The sequence below is a fragment of the Protopterus annectens genome, chromosome 14.part0 (genome assembly GCF_019279795.1).
Source record: "Protopterus annectens isolate FY-2018-M chromosome 14.part0, PAN1.0, whole genome shotgun sequence".
Classification (NCBI taxonomy): Eukaryota; Metazoa; Chordata; order Ceratodontiformes; family Protopteridae; genus Protopterus; species Protopterus annectens.
Genome location: NC_056748.1, coordinates 9,196,434 through 9,221,193, shown reverse-complemented (window position 1 = coordinate 9,221,193; position 24,760 = coordinate 9,196,434). Strand labels below are relative to the sequence as shown.

The 24,760-nt window shown below is 45.1% G+C and overlaps 1 protein-coding gene across 9 annotated transcripts in view; it reads left to right on the top strand.

Moving 5' to 3' along the window:
- Positions 1–24,760, top strand: part of ADD3 (adducin 3) — a 3,087,715-nt gene that overhangs the window by 2,882,090 nt on the left and 180,865 nt on the right. For all 9 annotated transcript variants that reach the window (XM_044055712.1, XM_044055702.1, XM_044055704.1 and 6 more), the window contains one exon: positions 8,696–8,953. In XM_044055712.1, the coding sequence (XP_043911647.1) occupies positions 8,696–8,953 (258 nt within the window). The remainder of the gene's footprint in view (positions 1–8,695; positions 8,954–24,760) is intronic.

Here is a 24,760-nt window from a genome sequence, read left to right as displayed (position 1 = left end):
CGCTAGGATGTTGGTCCTCCCCGGAATGTGCGTTGCAATCAGAAAGCAGTTGGTGGAGATCGCCCATTCCCACACTCTCATGGCTTCGCGGCAAAGAGGATAAGATCTGGTTCCCCCCTGTTTGTTGATATACCAGACCACTGACATGTTGTCTGAGTGAATTGCAATCGTTCCTGCGGGGAGGAAGCTCTGAAGTGCTTGCAACGCCAACAGCACCGCTCTCATCTCCAGAACGTTGATATGCAGGAAGGTCTCAGTATCGTTCCACGTGCCTTGGACTGTCCTGGCTGAATAATGCCCCCCCACCCGAGGCGGGAAGCGTCCGTGGTCACCATGGCGATAGGGGGAGAGGTGCAGAAGGGACGGCCTGTATGGAAGTTCGATGCTTGGAGCCACCATAGTAGCGCCCTTCTGCAAGCCTTGCTGATAGCAATGGGATGGTGGAGAGGAAGGGATAGGAAGGACCATTGCACTAACAGAGTCCATTGCAGGGCTCGCATGTTCAAACGGGCGCATGGAAGGAGTGTAATCGCTGCCGCCATGGAGCCTAGTGCCCTCAGGATCAATTCCGCTGGAGAAGCCTCTGAATGAAGGATAGCCCGCACATGAAGTTGTAGGTTTCTGATTCTCTCGGCAGTTAGGAAGGCTCGCAAATCTCTGGTGTCTATTCTGGCACCTATGAATTCTATGATCTGTGTTGGAGCCAGTAGAGATTTGCCGACATTGATAGTAATGCCTAGTTGTGGGGCTAGATGGAGAAAGAAGTCTCTGGCCGAGCAAAGTAGATGCCTTGTTGGTGCGGTCAGGAGCCAGTCGTCCAGGTACGGGAAGACCTGAATTCCCTGGAGTCTCAGGTGGGCCGCAATCACTGCTAACACTTTGGTGAACACCCTGGGGGCTGTGGTGAGGCCAAAGGGAAGGACCCTGAACTGGTAGTGACTGGCTCCCAGCCGGAAGCGAAGGAACCTCCTGGATTGTTTGTCCATTAAGATGTGGTAATACGCATCCTTGAGGTCTATAGACCACATCCAATCGTTCTCCCTCAAAAGGGGAGGATAGATTGAAGAGTGACCATTTGGAATTTTTCCTTGGTTACTGACCGGTTCAAGCGGGAAAGGTCTAGGATGGGTCTCAGATCCCCCATCTTTTTTGGCACCAAAAAGAACCTGGAGTAGAACCCTAATCCGAGCTGGTCTTGGGGGATGGGCTGGATGGCTCTTTTTCTTAGCAGCTGCAGTATTTCTGCGGCTGCGGCCTCCCTCTGATCGGGTGGTACATCGGGGAGGTTCTTGGATTGGGGGACATGAAGTATTGGTATTTTGTACCCTCTGGATATGATACGAAAGCACCCAGCGGTCTGTTGTGATGGACTCCCATGCCGCTAGATGTTTCAAAAAACGCCCCCCGACTGCCTCCAAAGTGGAGCAGCCGGGCAACCCCTCAGGGCTGCTGCGCGGGCCGCTCAGAGAAAGGTTCTCTGGACCCAAAATTTCTCGGAGCCCCTCTGCCCCTGGGGCGACGTCCTCCCTGTCCACCTCTGCCACGGTAGGACTGGTTGTCCGGAGCTGGTTGGCAATGTTGTGATTTCCGGATCCACATCTTCTTCTGACCCTTTTGGTTCCTTGAAAAAGACCACTGGGGAGCAGAGAAGCGGACTCCGACGGCAGACAATGTCTTCCCCTCCTTCTCACTCTGGACAAGCGTCTCGCGAACTGTTTTGCCAAATAGGGCAGAACCATCAAAGGGGGCGTTTGCGAAGGACGCTTTAAAGAGCTCCGTAAAGTCGCAATGATGGAGCCAGGCCTGACGTCTCATGACTAGGCCTGCTCCGCTAGCCGTAGCGGCTCCCTCTGTGGCGTGGGACAACAGCCGCATATAGGTGTTTGAAATAGATCTCAGAGTGGCCATTCGGGTGGAGTACAATTGTTTATCCTCCTCCGACATGGACTCAGGGGGGGATGCAGCGTATTCTTTGATAAGATCCCGCTGCATCCTGATGACATGTGCCATATAGTTCAGAGACCTTACTGAGAAGGTCGCTGAACTAAAGACTCGCTTCCCTAAGCGATCCATCAAACGAGACTCTCTGCTTGGTGGATGGACTGAGGGACTCTCCTGAGCCAATTCCCTCTTTGTGGCTGCCGCCGTCAACATGGCATCTACAGGGGGGCCCTTACTCCAATGTGACCAGTCTGGGGGGGGGCTATGAATCCTATCCTGTCGCTTCGGTATTGGCTCCACGGTGTCCGGATCCTTCCACGCCCTGGTGGTAATGAGGTCCACCAGGGGGGTCGGCTGGAGGGGACACCCAGGAGGTAGACGGGCCTGCCTCGAATGCCTCCAGAAACCCGGACTCGTCAGAGGAAGACTTAGGGGCAGACCACCCACCTCTGATTCTCAACATCTCCATGATGTCTCCAAAGGAGACATCCTCAGGGGGTGATCTTGGGGAGCCTTCCCCTTCCTCCAAGTCTGTGTCCTCGGTTAAGGACTCAGGGGAGTCCACGTGCCCCTTTTGCACTTATGCTTGCGAGGAGCTTCCTCGGGGGGACTGTCCGAGGAGGCCTCGCCAGCAACATCTTGTTCCAATGGAACTATCTGTGACATCGAAGCAGGCTGTCCCTTTGGCCAGGTGATGGAAGCCTGGCCCAGCAGAGAGGGAGTGCAGGGAGGAGTCGATGCAAGGACCGGGGGTCCGGATGCTCTCAACAGAGCCCTCTCCACAACATCGAATGCCGAGGGAGAGCCACTCTCCAATGGATCCGAAAGTCAGCTCCCACTCGGATCCGATGAAGGGATCGGAGCCGGTGCCGAGACCGTCGGATCCGAGGGACCAGTGTGCTCCGACCTGTACAGAGCCGAAGGCACACTGAATCCCCCGGATCTGAAGCTCGGACCATGGCTCCGAGAGGTCGGATCCGACAGGCTCGAGGGCAGGGTCGGATCAAAAGTACCAAGTACTGTCGGTGCCGACCCACCCCCGGCTCCAAGACTGCTCGGCTCCGAGCGCTCCGAACCCGGGTAGCGGGTCGGAGAAGGAGCAATTGGGTGGAAAAAAGGTGTTGAGCTCCCTCCCTGAGGGGGGGGGGGCAAGAGCACTCCCATCTGCAGCTGGGCCTGGATGAACCTTCGCATCATCCGGTCCAAGTCTACATCTGATAAACTGAAGGTAGATCTCGAGGAGGCCACCGAGGCAGGCCTGGAATGCCGCCTCAATGACCTCGACGGAGATCGGGTCTCCTCCTCCTCGGGCCCCGGGGAGAAAGAAGGGGATCGGAGCCGAGGAGGAGGAGACCTAGAAGCAGTGGAGGGAGAAGCCCGCTTTGCTGGCGGGGCCGAAACGGAGGTCTCGGCCCGCCGCTTGTGGTGCTTCTCCCTCCGTTTCTCCCTCCTGGCCTCCCTGTCCTCCGACACTTTAGCTGGAGTTTGAGTCCCAGTCGGAGGCAGGGGGGCAGGATTGGCAGCCACCACAGGCTGAGGTGGAGCCACGGGAGCAGCAGAGGTAGCGGAGGCCGAAGCCGAATCCGGGGGTAGAAGTCCTGCCAGGACCAGCTTCGACCTCCGTTCTTTTAGTGCCCTGGGGTTGAACGCTGCACAGATAGTACAGCCCGAGGTGAGGTGTTCAACCCCAAGGCACCGAACACACCGAGTGTAGCCATCAGCCGGGGAGAGCTTATGGCCACACTCGGTACATTTAGAAAATATGGCTTTTGGGGCCTCAGCCATTCTTTTTTTTTTTTTTTTTTTTAAAACTAAAAAAAGAAAAACAACTACACACACACACACAGGCCCCAAAAGACACGCAACAAATGCTCACACACTAGCGACCAGCGAAGGGAGGGTACTAATTAAAAAATAAGGAACCTAACTCAGACACACTTTAAAAGTATTAATTTAAACTAAAAAAGAAATTCCTGATGAAAAGTAGTTAGAAAAAGGTAACTTTTTCCTCACTTATCTGAAGAGCTCTAAAAGGATCCAGCCATCACAAGCGCGGCAAACTAGATCTGAGGTCATGGAGGGTTAGCAGGGGATTATGGGTGAAGGGAGGAGCTAGGAGCTCGGATCCATTAGCTTGAAACAAGTTGCCGTCTCGGATCCGATATCGGATCCATAACCCACAGGTTGCTGACAAATGAATATCCTACTTCAGATCAGTGGATTAAGCCTTGTAAGAAACAACACAGCTGTGATGCTGTACATAAACAAGTGGGGAGGACACACTTCCTCTCCTCTTTGCAGGGTGGGTATGTAAACATGGGAAATTGTGTTTGGATCAGCCATAACTTTGAATGTTTTATGCATTTCATTTCAGCTGAATTTCATGGCAGATTTGATGAGTAGGACAGTTACAGACTCCTACAAATGGATTTTGTACAGACGCTTCTTTGTAAACCTTATCTGCAGGTGGTGAGTACTTGAAATAGACCTATTTGATTCTCCAAGCAACAGATAGCGGGTGTTCTTCTGCTCCAGGGGACCTTGCTGGAGTGCTTGGGCAGTCAGTGACTTCTTCATTTGGGAAAGTCTGTTTCTACATGGTCATCTTCCAATTTGAATTCCTGCTAGGGTGATTCTGAAGATGGAGGAGAGGAGAGGCCAGAAATGCTTCTGATGATCTCCATTTGGCTGAGCCAGCAGTAGTTCTTCCTCCTTATACAGAATGCAGTCGTGAAACCAGTAACCCCGATTGAGCATGTGCACCTCTTGACCCTGCTCCAGGGGTCCTTGCCACATCCGGGTCTGCAAACTCTCAAGCTGACAGTTAATGATTTCACTCTGCAACCCTTTAGGCACCCTTCCTCAGAAGATGTGCCAAATGTAAATATTAGGAAAGTTAGGAGACCTAATACTAGGACATATGTTCTACTGTACTAGAAATTCTTTCATAGATAAATAGAAAAGGTTCTCCCTCTGATGCCAAAGGAGGAACCTGGCCTGTAGTGCAACAGCAGTGCACTTCTTCATTCTGCAGTATCTGTCTAATATTTTTCCAGCAGGTCTAGTTTATTTCCCAGTGAAGCTTCATTTGTCTGCAGTTAGTCTGCCTACCCATGGACCCCTGTCATTGTTGATGACAAAAAGGTTGTCTATCTTATACTGCCTAAGAAATAATAGCTTCATCTTGGGATCTAACGTTGTGCTGGAAAAGTTAATCCAGTCCCTCTTTGAACTGGGGGGTGATAGCCTTGTCAAATACCTGATGTACAAAATGAACTTTTTACTGACTGCAACATCAGCCAGGAGACTGTTTTTACCTACAGGCTGTTATGTGTAAAACATTTCTATTTGAGCTTCACAGGAGCATTATCTATTTAGGCACAAACAGTAAGTCTCCCAAATTGATGGTCATTAGTGTTACATTCTGATACAATGCCCATGGAAAGACTCTGCCTGAGCATGTAAGTCCAGTCTCTAACAGGGCCACTCTTTGACTGCTGTTGCTTTTATTGATACCCAAGCCATCAAGGATGTAGCCAGTTGTCCTCTGTGTATACCTTTTCAAAACATTGACTGGTCATTCTATTCAGAGGCAGAGCAGGTTTCACCACTACTATTTGGCAAGGTGTCCTGAAGCCTTCACCAGAAAAACAGAAAGGCTCTGAGCATGTTGGGTATACTGTGGGAATTTTCCCAAAGGTTATGACTGTAGCAGTGATTTGTACAAAGAATGCAGTACAACTAAATAAGAAACTTACTTTTTGCTATTTTTTTCCCTCTCTACCATCTTTCGTGGCAGTGACCCAGCACTCCATTACCTGCCCATACCTGGTCTACCAGCTGTCTTCCTTGCCTTCCCTGGGTTGGTTGTGCAATGAGATGTATGGCATATTGCTGCACCTCTGCTGCATCTCAGCCATGTCTCCACCCTGTACCATTCTTTAGACATACCTAGCAGTGTGCCATCCCTAGCGTCTACCAGGGATCCACACAGTAAATGGCCTCGGGCCTTCCCACTCCTCCCTGCTGCTTTGTCAGTCATCCAAGCTGCTGATTAAACCCAGGTCATCTGAGTTGTAGTCTGGGCTTTATCCCTCTACACCACCAAAGGGGCAGCTGTATAAGAAATTTACTGCAACACTAGCTGTTTGAGTAAGATCACTGCTGCACTGGAGTTTTCCTTCTTCCGTATCCTGTTTTATTACTGTGGACATCCATCTGCAGTGGTGGCATCCAGTAAACTCCCCCCAATGCCTGCTGTACCTATTCCTCCTGGTCATTGATTCTCTGGTGCAGCACCTTCTGCTGCCAGGGAGTGCAGGTGTGTGTGGGGGCATTCTGTACCCAGGTTGGTTGGGTGGCCCTGATGGACACCCATATCATCTAGAACTCTGTTCAGGAGACAGTTAGGGACTACCACACATAGGGCTGCTTGGGCAAGAAAGAACTAAAGGTAGCACTGTCCGTAGGGGAGGAGGATTCAGGATGGGGGAGGGTACCTATCTCTCCAGGCTAGGGTGCACATCAGGCCTCACGTGTGGCTGAATTTCCAAAGATCACAAGTGCAACAGTGATCATGCCCAAGCATCTACAATTGTGGTAAATTCCTTAAACAATTTTAATTTCTACTTGCGGTCAAATAACAGGTGATGACACACCTCATTGATTGCAAATGGACAAGCTGCAATGTATCTATTGTTTTTTGTCAGTAAAAACCATTGCTGACACTTTTTCAGTTACCCACTGGTTGAGATTCACTGTTTTTCCCCTCCCTGAGTTTGTGACCAAGGGGGAAAATTACATAAGTAAAAAAGTGTGATAGGTACTCCCCCCACATTGGGAGCTTAAACAGGTTTTCTACCTGCAAAAAAGCTTTTATTAACCTCTAGATAAAGCATTTACTGCTTGTGTTCGTTTAGTTGCAACTTTGTCCACATGTACCACAGCAGTTCATAGTAGAACTGTAGAGATCACAGAAATGTAGAGAAGCACATATTTTTAACACATTATAAAAGAAGAAAGAAAGAAACAAAGTATACTCAGAAAAGCTAAAAATGTTAGGTGAGAGGAACGGTAAACATGAAGTGTGGACTTTCTTTCGTTGGTGCCTTGAAGCAATTTGCTTATTTTGAGCAGCTAAGGACATTTATAGCTGATCCCCTTTCACAGGCCAGATGCAACACTTGATGTAATATTCTGCCCTAATTTTTGCACTGAAAGTAGTAACTGGAAGGAAAAAGAGAAGTTTGGAGCTTGTAGTGGGCATGCTGCACCTGTAATGCCTTAGAAATGCTCGACAGTTGCTGAGGAGACATGATATGATGTACAGTGTGTGCAGTGTAGTATAATGTAACTGGTCAGAAAGGTTGGTCAATCTAAAGCATCCAAAAAGGGTTTGCCAATACTGGGAGGCTGCTGCTTCTGTCTCAGATCAGCCTGTGTGGTAAGTTAGTGTTAATAAGGTCAGAGCATTGGGGTTTTGGCCATTTTGGACTCGAGCAACATATAATAGAGAGGGAGTTGTGGCTGTCCTCCAAAAGCCGTCTTGAAGTCTAAAGAAACTCAAGTTTCCAGGTTAGCATTTGTCATGTTTTGCCTTATAAGAGGTCTAAGACATCCCCAAAGTTTTAAATGTTCATTCAAGCTCAGCCATGGAGTCACCATTTGAGTCTGCTGACAAAGGTATAGTACCAGTTCAGTGACACCAAAGGCCACATCCAGAAGCAGACAGTCAGTTTTCTTCACACTTTTACAATAGATTATTAACCAAAATACAAATCTTTCACTAAAGGCAACTGCAGCTTTGGTATTAAATATCTAGGCCCATTTTTATTAGCCTTTGAATTGACAAAAAGGGCTGTTGTCTTTGTACATTTTGCAGGGGCACTGGGTAGGTGATGTTTTAGAAAGACTGCTACAGTTTGCCAGTCTAAGCCCTCTGCATTCATTACAGCAAAGACAGGCCACATACCATGTGAATATATGCACTGCAGTATCCTTTTAAAATGTACTTAACGTGCTGAAGCAGAACAGCACTGCACTGGTGACCACTGTAATGCAGTGAGCTACTGCGCTATTGTTTTGCATCTCATTGCTAGGAAACTAGTTACTTAATAGATTTCTTGATTTCATACAGTCTCTGCATTAGTGGTCCATACACCTGTTCTTCATCTGCCGTGAAGTGTGGTTAGTTTTACTCCTCTGTGCTAGACTACTGTTACAGAATCATTGTTGCTGTACTTCTTCACTAATTTGTTGGTTTGCCTGCATATTATATTGTTTTTTGTTAAATGTGGCTGTGAGCTGTTATTGAGAATAATTATTCAGTCCTGGGGTTTATTTCCTTGTGTCCTGTACAAATCTGGTAAGTTGTATGGGCAAGAGTGCTCCTAGATCAACACAGAAAATAAAGATGTACTACTGCCTAGTGAGGTTGCTCAGTTTACAGTTTAATAATAGTAAATCTTTCATTCTTTTCTGCTGACATGTACTGCACTATGTTCGGCTGCTGCTTTGGTAAGGAATAGCTGTGAACACTGTTAAAGTTGTCCACATCAACAGTTTTGTAATAATTCTAGGTCTTGACATTCAGATCTGAACCGCTAACAGAAAGCAGTGGAAGAGATGCTCTTAAATCATCAACATTATATGATGAGTGTGAAGTCGCTTGTTTTATAGGCTATGTATGATCCAATCAAACCGATCATTGAGCAGAGTTTGTCTTTGTTGTAACAGCTGAATTTCCTTTTTGCAGGGTTACAGGACAGGCTATGCTTACAGACAACCTGTCATCAGAGAAAAACCCAAACACAAGAGTGATGTAGAGATCCCAGCCACTGTCACGGCCTTCACCTTTGATGATGATGCTTTGCCCCGTACGCCTCTCAAGTTCCTCGTACAAAAACATCAACGTGAGAAGACAAGGTGGCTGAACTCGCCCAATGCTTACATGAAGGTGAATGTACCAGAGGAGTCCAGAAATGGAGAGATGAGCCCAAGGTCAAAAACTATGGTCAGTAACTTTGGAATCGGTTCAAAAATATGCACTCTGTGTATGTACTTCATATGAATGTAAAATTAAATTTAATGTGAAAGAAGAGCACAGTTAGTCTTAGAGGATGCCATCGTGGCTGAAAGAAGAATACTTTGGTGATTGATGACTTTTGCTTAATTCTTATTAGGCCTGAGTGAGATCAGGGACTGTTTCATATTGTCAGAGCAGAACAGGTTGCGAGTCAAACAGGTTAAAAACTAGGACACTCACTTATGGTCATGCCTGTACATTTTGGAAATGCAGAAAACATCCTTTGTGTAATGCAGAAACAAATGTTAGATTAGGAAATTGTTGTTCGCAATGTGTCTTGAAGTGATTTAGTCATGTATAAGTTCTTCCCTTTGCACTGCATCAGGTAGTCTACAAAGTGCCAGATGACATTTTCGCACCACTAACAAATGTGCTTGGCATCTGATTTTACTTGTGGAAGAACTTTTTGTAGCAATGCTTTCCCTATGATTATGCCATTGAATTTAAAGTAAACTTTAACCACAGAGATGTAATGGTAGTAAAAGTGTAGGCTTTAATGGGTGCACTGCCACACATGCACTGAGCTGCAGCCATTAAAGTCCATGGACGAAGTGCTGTCTCTGCCTACAGTGACATCAGGATAGACTTCACTAAATTTATTTGGGCTGTGGTGCAGTAAAGCTCACAAAGCATTTTATTAAAAAATGGCCCAACTAAACACTAAATTACAGCAATGCAAATGCTTTGCTGCACCTAGCTCACCAAATGCCAGGATGCACTCATGATTGCGACCAAATCACTTTAAACAAATCTGACTGCCTTTAACCCAGGACAAGGTTTTCAAGCATCTTAAAAATACCATCCATAATGCCTTTAACTGATGCACAGCTTTGTGTTTTTAAACTGTTTGAATTTTTACAAAGAACTTGTGTAACAAAAAAGTGACAATATAGTAGTCAAGATATGTAGGTTTAAAAAGTTAGTTTCAGCTGAGTGAAATAGGCCAAAACAGAAAATTCTTCATGTTTCTGCAGTTATTGATGACTTCCTTAGCTAGAGCAGCAGACTGGAGCAGATCCAGTATATTATTGGTGTTTGCTTAAACACTTTTGTTGTTGTAGTAAGTTTCACTTATGTCTAAAATATCTGTAAATATATGAACAGCGACAACTAAGGGTGCCTAATGCTGAGTATAGGGTGTATTATATTGCATGTAGGTACTTCACTTACAAATATTTACTTTGACATCTCAAAACTGTGACATACATTGAGTCAGAAATGTCAGGTACTACAATCCAGCAGCAAACAGTAGCAGTTCTAGAGCTGCATCTCTGGAATGCACACCCTAATATCGAATAATGTGAGCATGCCGTAGTCACATTCGTAGCATATAGTTTTTATCTCTTTCTGCTGTAACTGAAGCCCAACTAACTTGGAGCACATTTACTTCATCACTATTGAGTAAATTCACTTTAACCAAAGTTTCAACTTACAATTGGCTTGTTGGAGGAAGCTAAGGAGTTGGATTTGATGCAGAGAGAGGTATCATTGGCTTGGGATCCTAGAAAATAGGATGTTACTTTAGGAGATAGGTAGGATGTTAGCTTATGGGGTAGTTTGTAAGTGAGTTGTGAAATGGATTTACAGATTTTGTAGGTAAGGGTGTGGAATAGAAGATTTGTACACTTACCTGGGCAGACAATTTATCAACGGGAGAAGAGTGCACAAATTTATTAAAAAAAAAGGCAGAGTAGTTTTGCAAATAGAGTTAGAAGGAAGTCTTGAAGATTTTTTTTAAGTTTTGAGTTGAGGCATAGCAGAGGAAGAGAAGGTCATATTTTAGCTGCAGTTGGAACCTTTCTTTCATTGTTATACTATGCATTCAAAATCATGCTGGGCAGTTGTAATTTCCCTACTGGAGACCCAAGAAGCCCCTTCGCATGCTTTGGGGCTGATATGTGAGACTGTAAAAAGGAAAACCATCTGATGTGGAAGCCATGGTGAACATCCTTTGTGGTCAGCCCACTCCATGCCAGCCAAATGGGCACGGGTTAAACCAAGTGCTTTTAAAATGACTGCACAATCAAGAAAGACTAAAGAAAATGCCAGATCACTACATAAGCCACTTCAACCTTCATGTTTAGAGGTAAAACACCTCCGAAGTGTCCCACGGTAGGCAGAATACAGTTCAGCATTAAAGGTGAAAATAAAAGGCATAACCAGCATGTGTTGCAACTAAGACAAATATAAGAGTCCTCTTCACTGGTGGCGGTAGAGAAACAACTAGTAACCACTACAGGAATGTCAGACTTTTTGATTGTTTCGTTTGGAACCAAAATAAATGTTTCAGAAGGCAGAAGAACCTTTGCTGGTTTATCACCAGATTTGTAAAGGGTAAGCTGTGGTATCAGTGCAGATTACATTAGATCCACAGTTAGACCTTCTCATCTCTGAGAAACATTACTGGCACCAACACAGGCTCTGACTTCCCCTGCTGATTTACAACCACTTTCCCAGCAAATATGCTTAACATGGCACAGTTATGTATACTGGCTACTAAACAGTCATGTCCAGATGATGGCCCTTCAGAGAAAATACTTCTAGTACAGTGACCAGTCTCCGAAGCATTTCGTCTTTCCTTGCATCTTCAGAAAGGAGAAAAAGCAGTCTGTCTACTAAACAGCAACATTCTCCTTATATACATCCTTTAAAATCTAAAGTTTTTTTTTGACCCTGTGGCTTTTGCTGAATGCAGAGCACACCATCTTACTGCATCTGAATTTATTTATAAAAATTGAAAGTAGTTCATATTGCAAGATACTTTACTTTTTATTTCCATAAATATTTGTCTTTCAAAACATGTATACAGACAGAGTTAACGGAAGCTAAAAAAAAGTTTGCATACTTTGCAGAACAAAGCACCTCCTAATAGGTGAAGGCCAAGGCAGTCTTACTTCTCAGACTCAGATCCCTGCAAAGGGACACTTGTGTCCAGTGGATTTACTTGATAAACAAACATGCAACAAGGACCCCTTGACAAACCAGCCTAGACCTGCAACCCTGTATCTGAAGCTGGTGTTTGCTGCATCCTGTCCTGGTGGAACCTGAAATCATTCAGTGTTAAGTATACTTGGGTGGATGGGGCTCAGTAATACTGAATTTGTAGTTAAATCAGCAGTGTGACACCTGTTTAAACAGCTACATCTCAGATAGACAGATAGTAGAATAGTTGTGTAAAATCTTACCATAATAGTAGATGTCCTCCTCTTCTCTGTTGCAGTATTATTAACATGAGGGAGTTCTCCGTTGTAGGTGATGTGATGTCAGCCAGTATACAAAAGTCTTTCACTACTGTAGGATGCATGTTACATCTCATATAGGCTGCTGTTGTACGTCCGCCATAAAAGGGATGTATGCACACATCTACCTTAGAAATGAATACCCCAGAAGGAAGCCAGCCTAAGGAAAGTAGAGTATTACCATTCAAGGAAAGGGATCAAACCACCAGGGGGGAAGGATGGAGGGATTGGAATACTGCAACAGAGAAGAGAAGGACATCTGTCGTTATGGTAATATTTTACAAAACTATTCTATGTCCTTCTATTTATCTGTTGCAGTATTCTTAACATGGAGGGAGAGTACAAAAGCTCATGAAGAGAGGGTGGAGGAAGAGGCAGATGAGCTCTCCAGACAGCCATGGAGTATGGCTCTAGAAAACCCTGCCCTGGACATAGAAATGCCATCCAATTTGTAATGTTTAGTGAAGTTATGTACAGAAGTCTATGTAGCTGCTTTGAGAATAGAGCTAGTGTGTAATCCCTTGAAGAATGCACCTGATGAGGCTACAGCACTAGGTGATTGGGCCTTTACAGAAAAAGCAAGGATGTGCAGTGGTGCAGTGGTTTGCATTGTCTCCTCACAGCAAGAGGTTCTCCAGTTCGATTCTCAGATGGGGTGTCTTCTGTGCAGAGTCTGCATGTCCTCCCTATGTCCTTGTGGGTTTCCTCTGGGTACTCTAGTTTCCTCCCTTATTACAAAGACATCATCTGGAGCATTTCTCCCTGCACCTCCGCTGAAAATTGGGTTGGTTCGAGTCAGACTTTCCCAGTCAACAAATGTTAAATAAATAAAATAAATAAGTAAAAGCAAGAGTCTTGCCATGGTTCACATAACTGAAAAATAGCCTTAGAAATCCAAATAGAAATAGTCTGCTTGAAAACAGGCAATCCCAGAGCCCTGGGATGATAAGAAACAAAAAGCTGGTCTGATTTCCTAATAGATTTGGTCTTGTCTGCATATAATCTAAGTTGCCTGTACACATTCAGGGTGTGCAACACCTTCTTACTAGAACTTTATGGAGAAGGAAAGAAGGTAGGTAAATTAATGGATTGGTTGAGTGACAGTTCGTTGACTACCTTGGGCATAAAAGAATGGTTGGTATGCAAGGACACCCTATCTTTACAGAAAACCAAAAGGGGGGGTCATAAGAGCGTGGAGCTCAGACACGCATCTCACTGAAGTGATAGCTAGGAGAAGTACAGTTTTCCAGAAACAATGTTGCAAGGATCCTGATGAAGTTGGCTTGAAAGGGGGGAGAGTCAGCTTTTCTAGCACAAAATTAAGATCCCAGGGAGCAGGGATAGATTTCCTGGGAGATCTAATATGAAGGACGCCTTTAAGAAATTGTTTAGCCTCAAATCTGCTAGCTAGAGTGGAGGATAGAGGCAGACAGGCAGAAACAGCTGACATGTGGGCCTTCCCTGAAGAGTATGCCAAACCAGCAATGAGCAATTTGCACAAATAGGATAGAACCAGTGGGACTTCCACTGATAGTGGATCATAGTTTCGTGAGAGACACCAAACTGAAAATCTCTTCCACTCGGATAGGTATGATTTTCTGATAGTGGGTTTCCAGGCCTGCTACAGAACCCTTAGCACGTCCTCCAAGAACAGGTGTCTGAAAGGAATTAAAACCCTATTACCCACAGAGTCAACTGCAGGGAAGACAAGTGGAGAGGGATGAGAGTTCCTTTGACTTGTGTGAGAGGTAACTTGTGGTGATCGCCCTTGGCTAAATGCAGGAGAAGGAGGAACCAATGCTGTCTTGGCCAAAAGGGAGTCACAAGCAAGATTTTTGGTTTGTTCTGCTTAATTTTTTAACATGACTTTTGGAATAATTGGAAGGGGGGATGCATACAGAAGCATCCCCTTCCAAGAGAACAAAAGGGGGTCCACCTTCCAGACCAGAGGGTGAAGGACTCTGGCATAGAATTGTGGAAGTTGTCTGTTCATGGTGGAGGCAAGGAGATCTACTTGAGGTATACCCCACTGGTGGACAATGTTCAGAAACACATCCCTTTGAAGCACCCATTCATGGTACTGTGTTAGGGACCTGCTCAAGGTGTCTACCACACAGTTTTGTTTTTTGTTGGATGGGATATACACTGCCTGGAGCATCACCCGATATTGGCCTGCCAGCTCCCAAACCTGGGGTGCCAGCCCACATAATAGGTAAAATTTGATTCCTCCCTACTTGTTCACATACCAGAGGACCACCATATTGTCTGTGAACAGCTTTAAAGGTTCTGGTAGGAAGACCTGAATGGCTGTCAGCAGTGCCCTCATCTCCCTTACACTAATGTGTTCCCTTTGTTGAGAGGGCGTTAAAGTCATAAATAAATGACATTAAGAATTTAGCTTATATGCCTTCAAGTCAGGAACAACACTTCAGGATGTGCAAACAGAAATTTTATTTACGGCGCTAGGAGAAAGTCTTCAAAGCTGTTGGTAAATCAGTCTCACTGGACACAGTAAAACTGCATCTTTATACATTTTTCTTCTCAAACCTATTGTGCAATTTTCTTGCATTATAATGACTCTAACAAATCAACGACTTTGCAAATGTCCTCATCCCTTGTGATTTTCACCTCGGACTTCACGTGAACACCTTGTTATACATGACCCACCTGCTTCAAGGAATCGTGTTTTCTGACCTTGGATGTTTCAAACCTTCCCTAGCAACAACACACTCCTAGCCAGGAGGAGTCAGCCTAATAAATTCCTTTTTACAGTAGCTAATGTGCCTCAGCCTCATACAACACTTAATTTTTCCTTGTTGCATATTAAAAGAATGCAAATAAAGCACAGCAGTAACTTCAGATTATGAAGTTGTATTTTTCCACAGCCCTGCATACAAATTATATTTGCTTTTTAACAATCATATTATATCATTGTTAAAGAAACTGAAAGTAATATACATTTTTGATAAGCTGATCTTATTCCATAACAGGGGAGCCACACCCTTTAGCTTTCAAGTTTCCGAAAGCTGGCCCCCATTTAAAGCATCTGTGAAAAGCTTTTGTACTGGAGGGAGGGGGTGCAAGGGGAGTCCTGGGTTGAGGGACACTTGTTGGATCCACCATTGTAGTACCCTCTTCAGACAGGGGATGAGAGGAACTGGAAAGTCTAGGGAGTGTAAATGCTGCATCCAAACTGATTTTAGAAACCACTGGAGTTTTCACATGTGAAGTTTTGCCAAAGGTAGCATTAGGATAGTGCATGCCATGAAACCCAAAATCCTGAGAACTCCCTGGCTGAGATGTGGTGAAAAGGCAGAAGGTTTTTGAAGTAGGACGTGAGGTCCTCTGCCTTCTGAGGAGGAAGAGAGAGACGCATGATGTCTGTCTGAATTTTGCACTCCAGGAAGATGTGATCCTGAGAGAGGCAGCAAACTGATTTTTTGTAGTTTATGGTAGAAGAGAAATGGCAAAAGAATGTTTTGCTTTAGGATCTCTGGGGAAGTTGCCATAAAGAGGAGATCATCCAGGTAAGGGAAACATGGATGCCCTGAAGCCTGCAGTAGGCAGTGACAGGGGCTAGACATTTTGAAAATACCATCGTTGTGGTAGAAAGTCCAAAGGGCAAGGTAGAGAACTGAAAATGCCAGGAAGCCACAGAGAAACATAAAAACGTCCTGCAGTTGGGGTGTATGGGAATATGTGGGTATGCATCTTTGATATCCAAGGAGACTAAGAAGGCCTCTGGCAGAATAAGAGGGAACAAGGCTTGAAGAGTTGACATATGGAAGGTGGGAACCTTTTTGAATGTGTTGAGAAGAGACAGATCTAAGATGGGTCTCCAAGAACCATCCTTTCTGGGTACTAGGAACATTCTGGAGTAGAAACCTCTTCTTTATGGTCTTGAGGAACTTCCTGAATGGTTCCGTGTCTCCATAGGTCTAAATGTACCTCTGGAAAGGAGGGTAGTTGTTCCTTTGGTGGTTGAGGAGTTCCCCTGAAGGAAGGCAGGGAATCCCATACCAGAAAGTATCCTTTTTGAATGATGGAAAGAACCCAGGAGTCCTGAGTTATGCTTTCCCAGACTGGCAGAGACAGAGAGAGGCGCTGGGAAAGTGGAATGTGAGTAGGGTGGTTTGGGCAGTCAGAGGGAACCAGGCTTGTCTGGGAAGTGCCACTTCTGAACTGGAGTTGCAGGGGCTACCCTGGGCTGCTGAGGCCTCCTACCATCATTTTTTGTTTTAGGTGGAGGAGGGCGGGAGTGCCAACATACAAAAGCAGTTTCTGCTATGTCATTTCTCTGAAACTTAGGCACTGGAGAGACAAAGTTGTGTTTCAGTTCTTGCAATTCTTTTCCCTTTTCTTGCAAAAATCTAAATAAATTAGCAGCTGCAGGCACAAACAAGGCAGAGTTGTCTAAAGTGGCATCCATAAGCTTAGACTTGATATTCTCTGGTAATGGCTGGAGTCTTAACTAGGAAAATTCCCCTTATGACAGAGCCAGAGGCAGCTGCACGGGCAGAAGCTACTGCAGCATCATAGCTGCATTTGATGTAGTGATGGGCTAACTGTGGGGACTATGCAAGGAAGGATGCAGCCAAGGCCGTATTCTCTGAATCAAGCAACTTTGAAATGACCTGGGAGAGTTGGGATAGAAGCTCTAGGGCAAATCTGGTCATGTGTGTTTGGTAATTAATGACCCTAAATGCCAGGGTGGCTGAAGTGTACACTTTTTTGCACAGTCTTTCCAGGATACTGCTGTCCTCATTTGAAGGAAGGAGAGAGGTTGAAGGCAGTAACCTGGATGGTTTGTCTGAAGCCACTGAAATAACTGATGTGTCTGCTGAAGGACATTTAAACAAGAACTTAACAGTCCTCAGGGACCTTGTAAAATTGGTCAGGCTTGTTAGGAGCTGGAAGCTGGGAGTCTGGGGCCTTGGAAGCAGAGGCAAAGGCATATAGGAAAGCAGGTAACACAGGAAGAGTAGCTGAAGGACTGGGTGATTCCACATGCAAAAGGTCATGTTACCTTTTTTGTACATCCAATACCTGAGTGCTATCCCATTTGAAATGATATCTCATTTTGACTAGGGTCTCACCAAGAGAGTTCTTCCATGGGTGATTGGAGTCCTCCTCCGGGGACATAATCTATTGGGGAAGGGGATTTGTGAGGAGTAGGCCAGAGATTCCTCTTTAGGATACCTCTTTATCTGAAGAAACCTCTTCCCTGACTCTTGTGTGGAGATGCTGTGCTGGGTGGTGTAGAGAATGAAACACCTGAGGGGGCTTAAGGGCCATAAGGGCCTTGAAAGGACCTTGGGTGAATTGTTCCCAGTCACTGTGAGGTTCCTTTCAAGGAGCCAAATGTTTTGTTTTCTTCTTCTCTTGATGCAGGTCTGCCTTATGTAGTGTAGGTAGGCCCAGACATAGGCAGACATTCGATGATATCCGAGTGAATTTCCTCCCTCACCAGGATATGAGGTATCCCTTTAGGGCCTTCAGTTATTACGAGACTCTGTTCCCCCTGTACATCTGGAATGGATGCCTGCTCAGCCTTTGAAGATGTGCCTGTGGTCGGATCCAAGGTGGCCCCAATATCAGGGTCGGCCTGTGGTCCAGAACCATGAACTGGCCGTATCTCCAGGCTGTCATCTTCCTCAGCAGAGACACCCATGGTAAGAGGTGCAGCAGAATCTTCATGCCTCAAGCATTTTGCCCTTCTGCTTAGTGCCCAACTCGACCTCGGGCCCCGAGGATCCCTCTGTAGCACTTTTAGCTAGTAACTTTAAGCGCTGTTTTTTCCAAGTAAATGGCTAAGGAGGAAAGTCTACTTCTAAAGGGTCTTGGGTACAAAGGCCTGGCAAATGGGACAGGATTTGTGGATGTTCATCGTGTTTCATTGTCATTGTTGCAGTCATTACAATTGGGTTATCCTGCTGGCAGGCTACCCGCAGTCAGCCTGAATTCCAAAGTCTAGGTCCGGCGTCAGTTGCTGTCACCTCCTCCCTGATGTCAGTGCGACAGGGGTATAAAAGATGCAGCCGACGCCATTTTCTTCAGTCTTTCTTGTCGTGCAGTGCCCGAAGCAAAAGCAGTTCGCAAGTGCCGGTCGGCCGACTCCTGATATCTTCATGTTCGAATTTCAGATCCGAAGTCTTCATTAAAAGCTAAGTACCCCGTTGGGGAAACTTTTTTCTTGCTCCTGACCGATGTCAGAAAAAGTTAATAATTGTATTTCTTGTGGGAAGCAAATACCTCATAAGAACTTCCATTCTTACTGTATTTCTTGCCTAGGCCCTGATCACAACGTTGCTAATTGTCGGTTTTGTGCTAGATTTAACCAACGCACTATTAAGCATCGGTACGATTTTGCATTTCACTATTTTGGCAGAAGATTTAATTACACTATGTCGTCGGATAGCCATCCGACTACCGCAATTCAAAAGAAACGCAAAGAAAAAGACAGGCATCCGAGGTCCAAAACTGACGACGGGGCTTCTTCTAAGCCAGTTGCCGGTTCTCAGTGAGGCGCTTTCACAGCCCCTGACACCCGCTACTTTAGAGCCGCAAGCCACTTCCGACTCCCACGTGGAGCCGACTAGGCCACTGGAAACTCAAGGTATTGGAACCTCAGAAACTATTCCCTCAGATGGGTCCGGAGCCGCTGAGCAGGCATCGGCTTCTGAGGGTGTTTTCAGGCCTACACAGTTATATGTTAAAATGACTTCAGCTTCAAAGGCAAAGACTAAAGCACCTCTAAAGACAAAGAAACAAGTACAACAGCCCCATGGACGGGCCTCCATGCCTAAAAAACAGATGCTCAAAATGGCCGAAGACCTAATTACTTTGATGAGAGGTTCCCATGCCCCTCCTGATAAGAGGCCTAGGCAAGAGACAGAATATGAATCTTCAGATCAGGTTTCCATTTCTTCTGATTCCTCTTCTGATCAGGAATACTCTCTTCCTCCCTATGAGGATTCTGATGCTGAAGAATCTATCCCTTCAGCCTCTCCTCCTGAGGATTATTCTTTTGGGGAAACTGCATACCATGAGGGAGCATTTCCACTGGGAGAACCAAGATTATTCAGAATCTAAGAAAAGGCTCAGAGACTTCCTTTTACTACCTCAGCACAGGCCCCTTGCTATTCCACCTGTGTTAGATGATGTATTTTCAGAGTCCAGTCTGACTGCTGACTCTTTACCTCCAGCTCCTGTTAAGCCAGACAGATACTACAGGGTTCCTGATTCACATACATTTCTTTTTAAGAACCCTGCTACTGACCCAGAAACTCTCTCTCAGGGTCCCAAAGGGGTCAAGGCTTCCACTGCAAAAAACCCTACCCCCTCTGACAGGGATTCTAGGACACTGGACAGATGGGGAAAAAGATTTACACTTCTGCTACCTTGGCTATAAGGGCTTTAAATTGTCAGTGTCATATGCTTAAATATCAGCAATATATTATGTCACTGCTTAAACAGAAAATGTTGATAAATTCTGAATGTGCAGAAAACAAAGAAATGCAGGATTTATTGCATACAGCTAAACAAGTGGGAAAGCATACTTTGCAATGTGGTTTTGATTCTCTGGAAGCCTCCTACAGGGCCGCTGTTACGGGTTCTGTCATTAGGAGGCATGCTTGGTTAAAGGAACAGAATCTGCCTGATCATGTTAAAGCAAAATTATTAGATGCTCCATTACAGCATGATACCTTGTTTGGCGTTAAAGCAGAAGAGGTGTTGAAGAAAATGGAGGACAAAGCTAAATCTATGCAAACAGTCAAGGATTTCTTACAGGTACAGCCTCCAAGATTTAGCAGGCACTGGCCTACAAAGAATTGGTCCTTTCCAGTGTCAGACAGGCCACAAAGAGGCAGATACAGACGCCCTAGAGGCAGATCCCAGCCCCAAGGCTCATACAGGTCTAAACAATGGGGTACTTCTACCTCCAAAAGTGGAGAAGACAAATCACAGCCATACAGAAAACAGTCCCAGTGACTTCCCCCTGCCTGCGCCAAGCACTTATCTTCTGGCAGCACCTTTAGGGTGAAAACTAGCACTTTTTTCTCAAGATTGGCACGTAATAACCCAGGACAAATGGGTCTTGGATATAGTGTCACAAGGCTACAGGTTTCACTTTCACACCCTGCCAAGGGCAAACGGTTTGCCAGACCTGCCAAAAAATCAATGGGCAGAGGCACAAAAACAAGTGTCATCCCTCATGGACATGAGGGCCATTCAGCAAGTACCACAGCAAGAGCAGGGATAAGGATTTTACTCGACTGTTCTTGGTTCCCAGAAAGGACAAAGCCTGGAGATCAATACTAGACCTATGTATTCTAAACACATATCTGGATATTCCAAGATTCAAAATGTTGACTCTGAAGCAACTTCTGCCCATGCTGTGCAAGAAGGCTTGGCTTGTGACTTTAGACCTAAAAGAGGCATACCTGCATGTCCCAATCAGACAGTCATGCAGATACCTCAGATTCATAGCTGGCTCAATGCACTACCAATTCTCTGCACTGCCCTTTGGCTTATCTACTGCGCCCAGGGTATTCATAAAATGCCTGGCTCCAGTAATTGCATTTTGCAAACAAAGAGGAATACAAATATATCCTTTCTTGGACGACTGCCTTATTCAAGCAGAGAACAAGGACATTCTACTACAGCATCTGGCGTTTGTAAAAAGATTACTAACATGCCTAGGGTACACAGTAAACAAAAATAAATCAAAACTAGTACCCTCTCAAGAGATAATATTCCTGGGTGCAAGCTTAAATACAACGGCCCAGATGGCTTATCTCATGCCAGACAAACAAAGGCAACTGACTACTTATTTCAAAATGTTGGCAACAAAGACCCAGTTATCTGCAAGAAAAATTCTGCAGGCTTTGGGCTTTATGGCATTCTGCTAATTCCATATGCAAGACTGCATATGAGGAAACTTCAGTGGTATCTAAAAAGTGTTTGGACTCAACATTGCCACAGCCTGGAAACAATAATTACCCTCATTCCCTGCCTGCAACATTGCGGTAGCGTTGTTGCCTCACAGTAAGACGTTGTCCTGTTTGATTCTCAGCTAAAGCATGTTCTGTGTGGAGACATGTGTGAATGGGCATACCTTTGTTGAAGGTTGTGCGTCAGAGCTGGCAACTCAGCACGTAAAAATCTACTGCCAGTCATTAGCGGACCGGAGTTCCGCTGTGGTGACCCCTAACCGGGAAAAGCCGAAAGATACATTCCTTGCCTGCAACAGGAGTTTCGATGATGGGCAAAGGCCTGTCACCACAACAAGGGGCAGCCATTCACTTTACCCACAGCCAGGCAAATATTAACAACAGATGCATCAGATTATGCCTGGGGGCCCCACATGGCAGGACGATGTATTCAGGGCACATGGTCCACAAGCCAAATGCATCTACATATCAACCAAAAAGAGATGCTAGCTGTTCAGAATGCCCTGACAGCCTTCAAGGATCTTCTTCATCCGGGACAACTACTGATAAAGACGGACAATACTACAGTCATATGGTACATAAACAAGCAGGGAGGCACTCATTCCTACCCCCTATGCAGACTAGCCATGACTTTGTGGGACACAGCATTGACTTACCAAGTACATCTGCAGGCACAATTCCTGTCAGGAAAGGTAAATACTCTGGCAGACAAACTAAGCAGAAACCTCATGGATCCCCACAAGTCGAAATTGGATCCACAAGTCTTCAGCATGATAACAAGGAGTTGGGGATGCCCGGACATAGATCTATTTGCCTCCCCTCACAATTGCCAACTACAGAGATTCTGCACAAGGATTTATCACAAGCAAACATGGAAAGTGGATGCTCTATCTTTCAGCTGGAAAAGCTTAACAGTATATGCCTTTCCTCCACTGCCTCTCCTCCCCAAGGTACTCGTAAAAGTCAGACAAGAGAAGCCAAAATGATACCAATTGCCCCAGATTGCCCCTGCCAGCATTGGTACCCAATCCTAAGGAACTTGTCTCAATACCCAGCCTGGACATTACCTCAAATTCCTCACTTACTGTCCCAACACAACAATCAGATCCTGCACAGCCAACTCAAGACCTTAAATCTGGCAGCATGGCGGATAATGTAGCCATTCAAAACACACATCTCTCTAAAGTGGTGATGGATGTTATTTTGGAGGTCAGGAGGCCTAGTACCAGAAAATCTTATGCTGAAAAATGGAAAAGATTCTGTGCTTGGAACCAGGCACAAGGGATTGGCACGACTGTACCAAATATTCCTCAGATTTTGCAATATTTAACTGAGATGCTGGACAAAAAACTAGCCTTTTCATCAATTAAGATTCATGCCTCTGCCATTTCAGCTCATTACAATACAGAGCCACCTATTTTTTCTCATCCTTTATTAAGGCAGTACCTCAGAGGAGCCAAAAACTTAAGGCCTCCAAGGAGATCACCAATACATGCATGGGACCTCAATTATGTCTTGGAAAAACTCACCCTGCCTCCTCTTGAGCCAGCCACTACAGCTGATATAAACTTTTTATCATGGAAAACAGCTCTGCTTCTAGCAATAACCTCTGCAAGACGAGTCTCAGAGCTACAGGCACTCATGGCTGTGGAACCTGTTATCATTTTCCATCCAGATAGGGTTTCTCTGAGGACAAACCCAAAATTTATGCCTAAGGTAGTGTCCAGTGTGGCCCTTAACCAAACTATTCATTTGCCTACCTTTTAACCAAACCCACAGAATTAGGGTGAGAGACTTCTGCATTCTTTGGACATACACAGACAGCTGTGCTTCTACTTGGACAGAACCAAAGTTTTCAGAAAGACTGAGCAATTACTAGTGGCATATGCTGCAGGATCACAAGGAAAGGCTATCTCAAAGTAGACTATTTCAAAGTGGATAGGCCACTGCATTCGTTTCTGCTATTCACAACATGGCAAATCAGTGCCTAAGGGCATTAGGCCACATTCAACCAGAGCAGCAGCCACTTCAGCAGTCTTCCTCAGAGGAGTACCAACCAAAGACATTTTAGAGGCTGCAACCTTGAGTTCAGTGCACACTTTTACAAAGCGCTATCACTTACCACTCTACTCTAAATCCAGGGCAGGCTTTGCCAGTGCAGTTCTGCAGGGCCTCATAGCTGCTCCTAATCCTATTTAGTTCCAGCCTCCCAACCTTAGCTTTGTGATTCAACCAAATTGTAATGACTGCAACAGTGAAACACAATGAACATAGTGCAGTTGTGTACTTGCCATAAATGTAGATATTCAAGTGTATTCACTGTTGCAGTCCAGGTTACCCTCCCACCATCTCCCTTATCTTTGCTGGAACTTATCTGTACTTCTCTATTATATACACCCTATGTGGTGTATTTGCTTGTAGATGAAGGAAAAATTTACCTTGGTGCATGCATGCTTTATTGACATATTTTTAGCCTACCCTTTTGGGGGCACCTGACATCCGGGGCAAGAAAAACTGAAGAAAATGGCGTCGGCTGCATCTCTTGTACCCCTGGCGCACTGACGTCAGGGAGGAGGTGACAGCAACCGACGCCAGACTTAGACTTTGGAATTCAGGCTGACTGCGGGTAGCCGGCCAGCAGGATAACCCAATTGTAATGACTGCAACAGTGAATACACTCGAACATCTACATTTATGGTAAGTACACAACTGTACTTTTCTAATACCATGATGGGAATGGACCCCATTCCTAAGTCAAAGTATGATTAAAGTTCATGAAGTTAGTATTGTTTCAGTGTCTGATGTTAGCCAGAAGTACTGTTTGCAGCACCTGCAATGTGCCCAGTAATAATTCCTTCTGTAATTCATATGGATTTACATGTATTGGTAACATATCTAAGTACAACTGTAAATTCTTTTTTATAAGACCTGTTGCTTCTACTTCTGTTGGAACTGTGTAGGTATCCTTCTTCCACGTTGCCCTTGTTTCTGCCTGCAAATCCTCGTATTTTATGATTTTGTGTCGCTCTGTACGTAAGACACTATAGTCACCGGGTGTAGCAATTTCAATGGTCAGTGCTACTTTTACGTTCTTTTCATGGACTACTCTCTGGTTTTCTTGCGCCTGTTTTTTGAACCGTTGGTAATTGGTGATCCCATGTGATATAAACTTCATCATTTTCTGTAATGCTTTGTGGCTCATGTTTCCAATATTTTTCAGCTACTTCAGTATTATAATATTTGCACAATCCCCAGTGCAACAGTCTTGCCACATTATTGAGCCTTTTAGTATACAGTCCTTCTGCCATTAGTATATCGCAACCAGCAACAAGATGTGTGACTGTTTCCAATTGTGTTTTACAGAACATTTGTCTGTTTCTCTCACATTTCAATGGAATTTGTAAACCAACGTGCATGTAGTCCACTATCTTGGACCGCCAATATTAACCTTTCATCTTTTGGTTTAAATTCACCTCTCCTTAACCATTCCTGCATTCAGTCCTGATCAGCATGAGGTTGTTCCAAGAGTTTTCTATACTTGC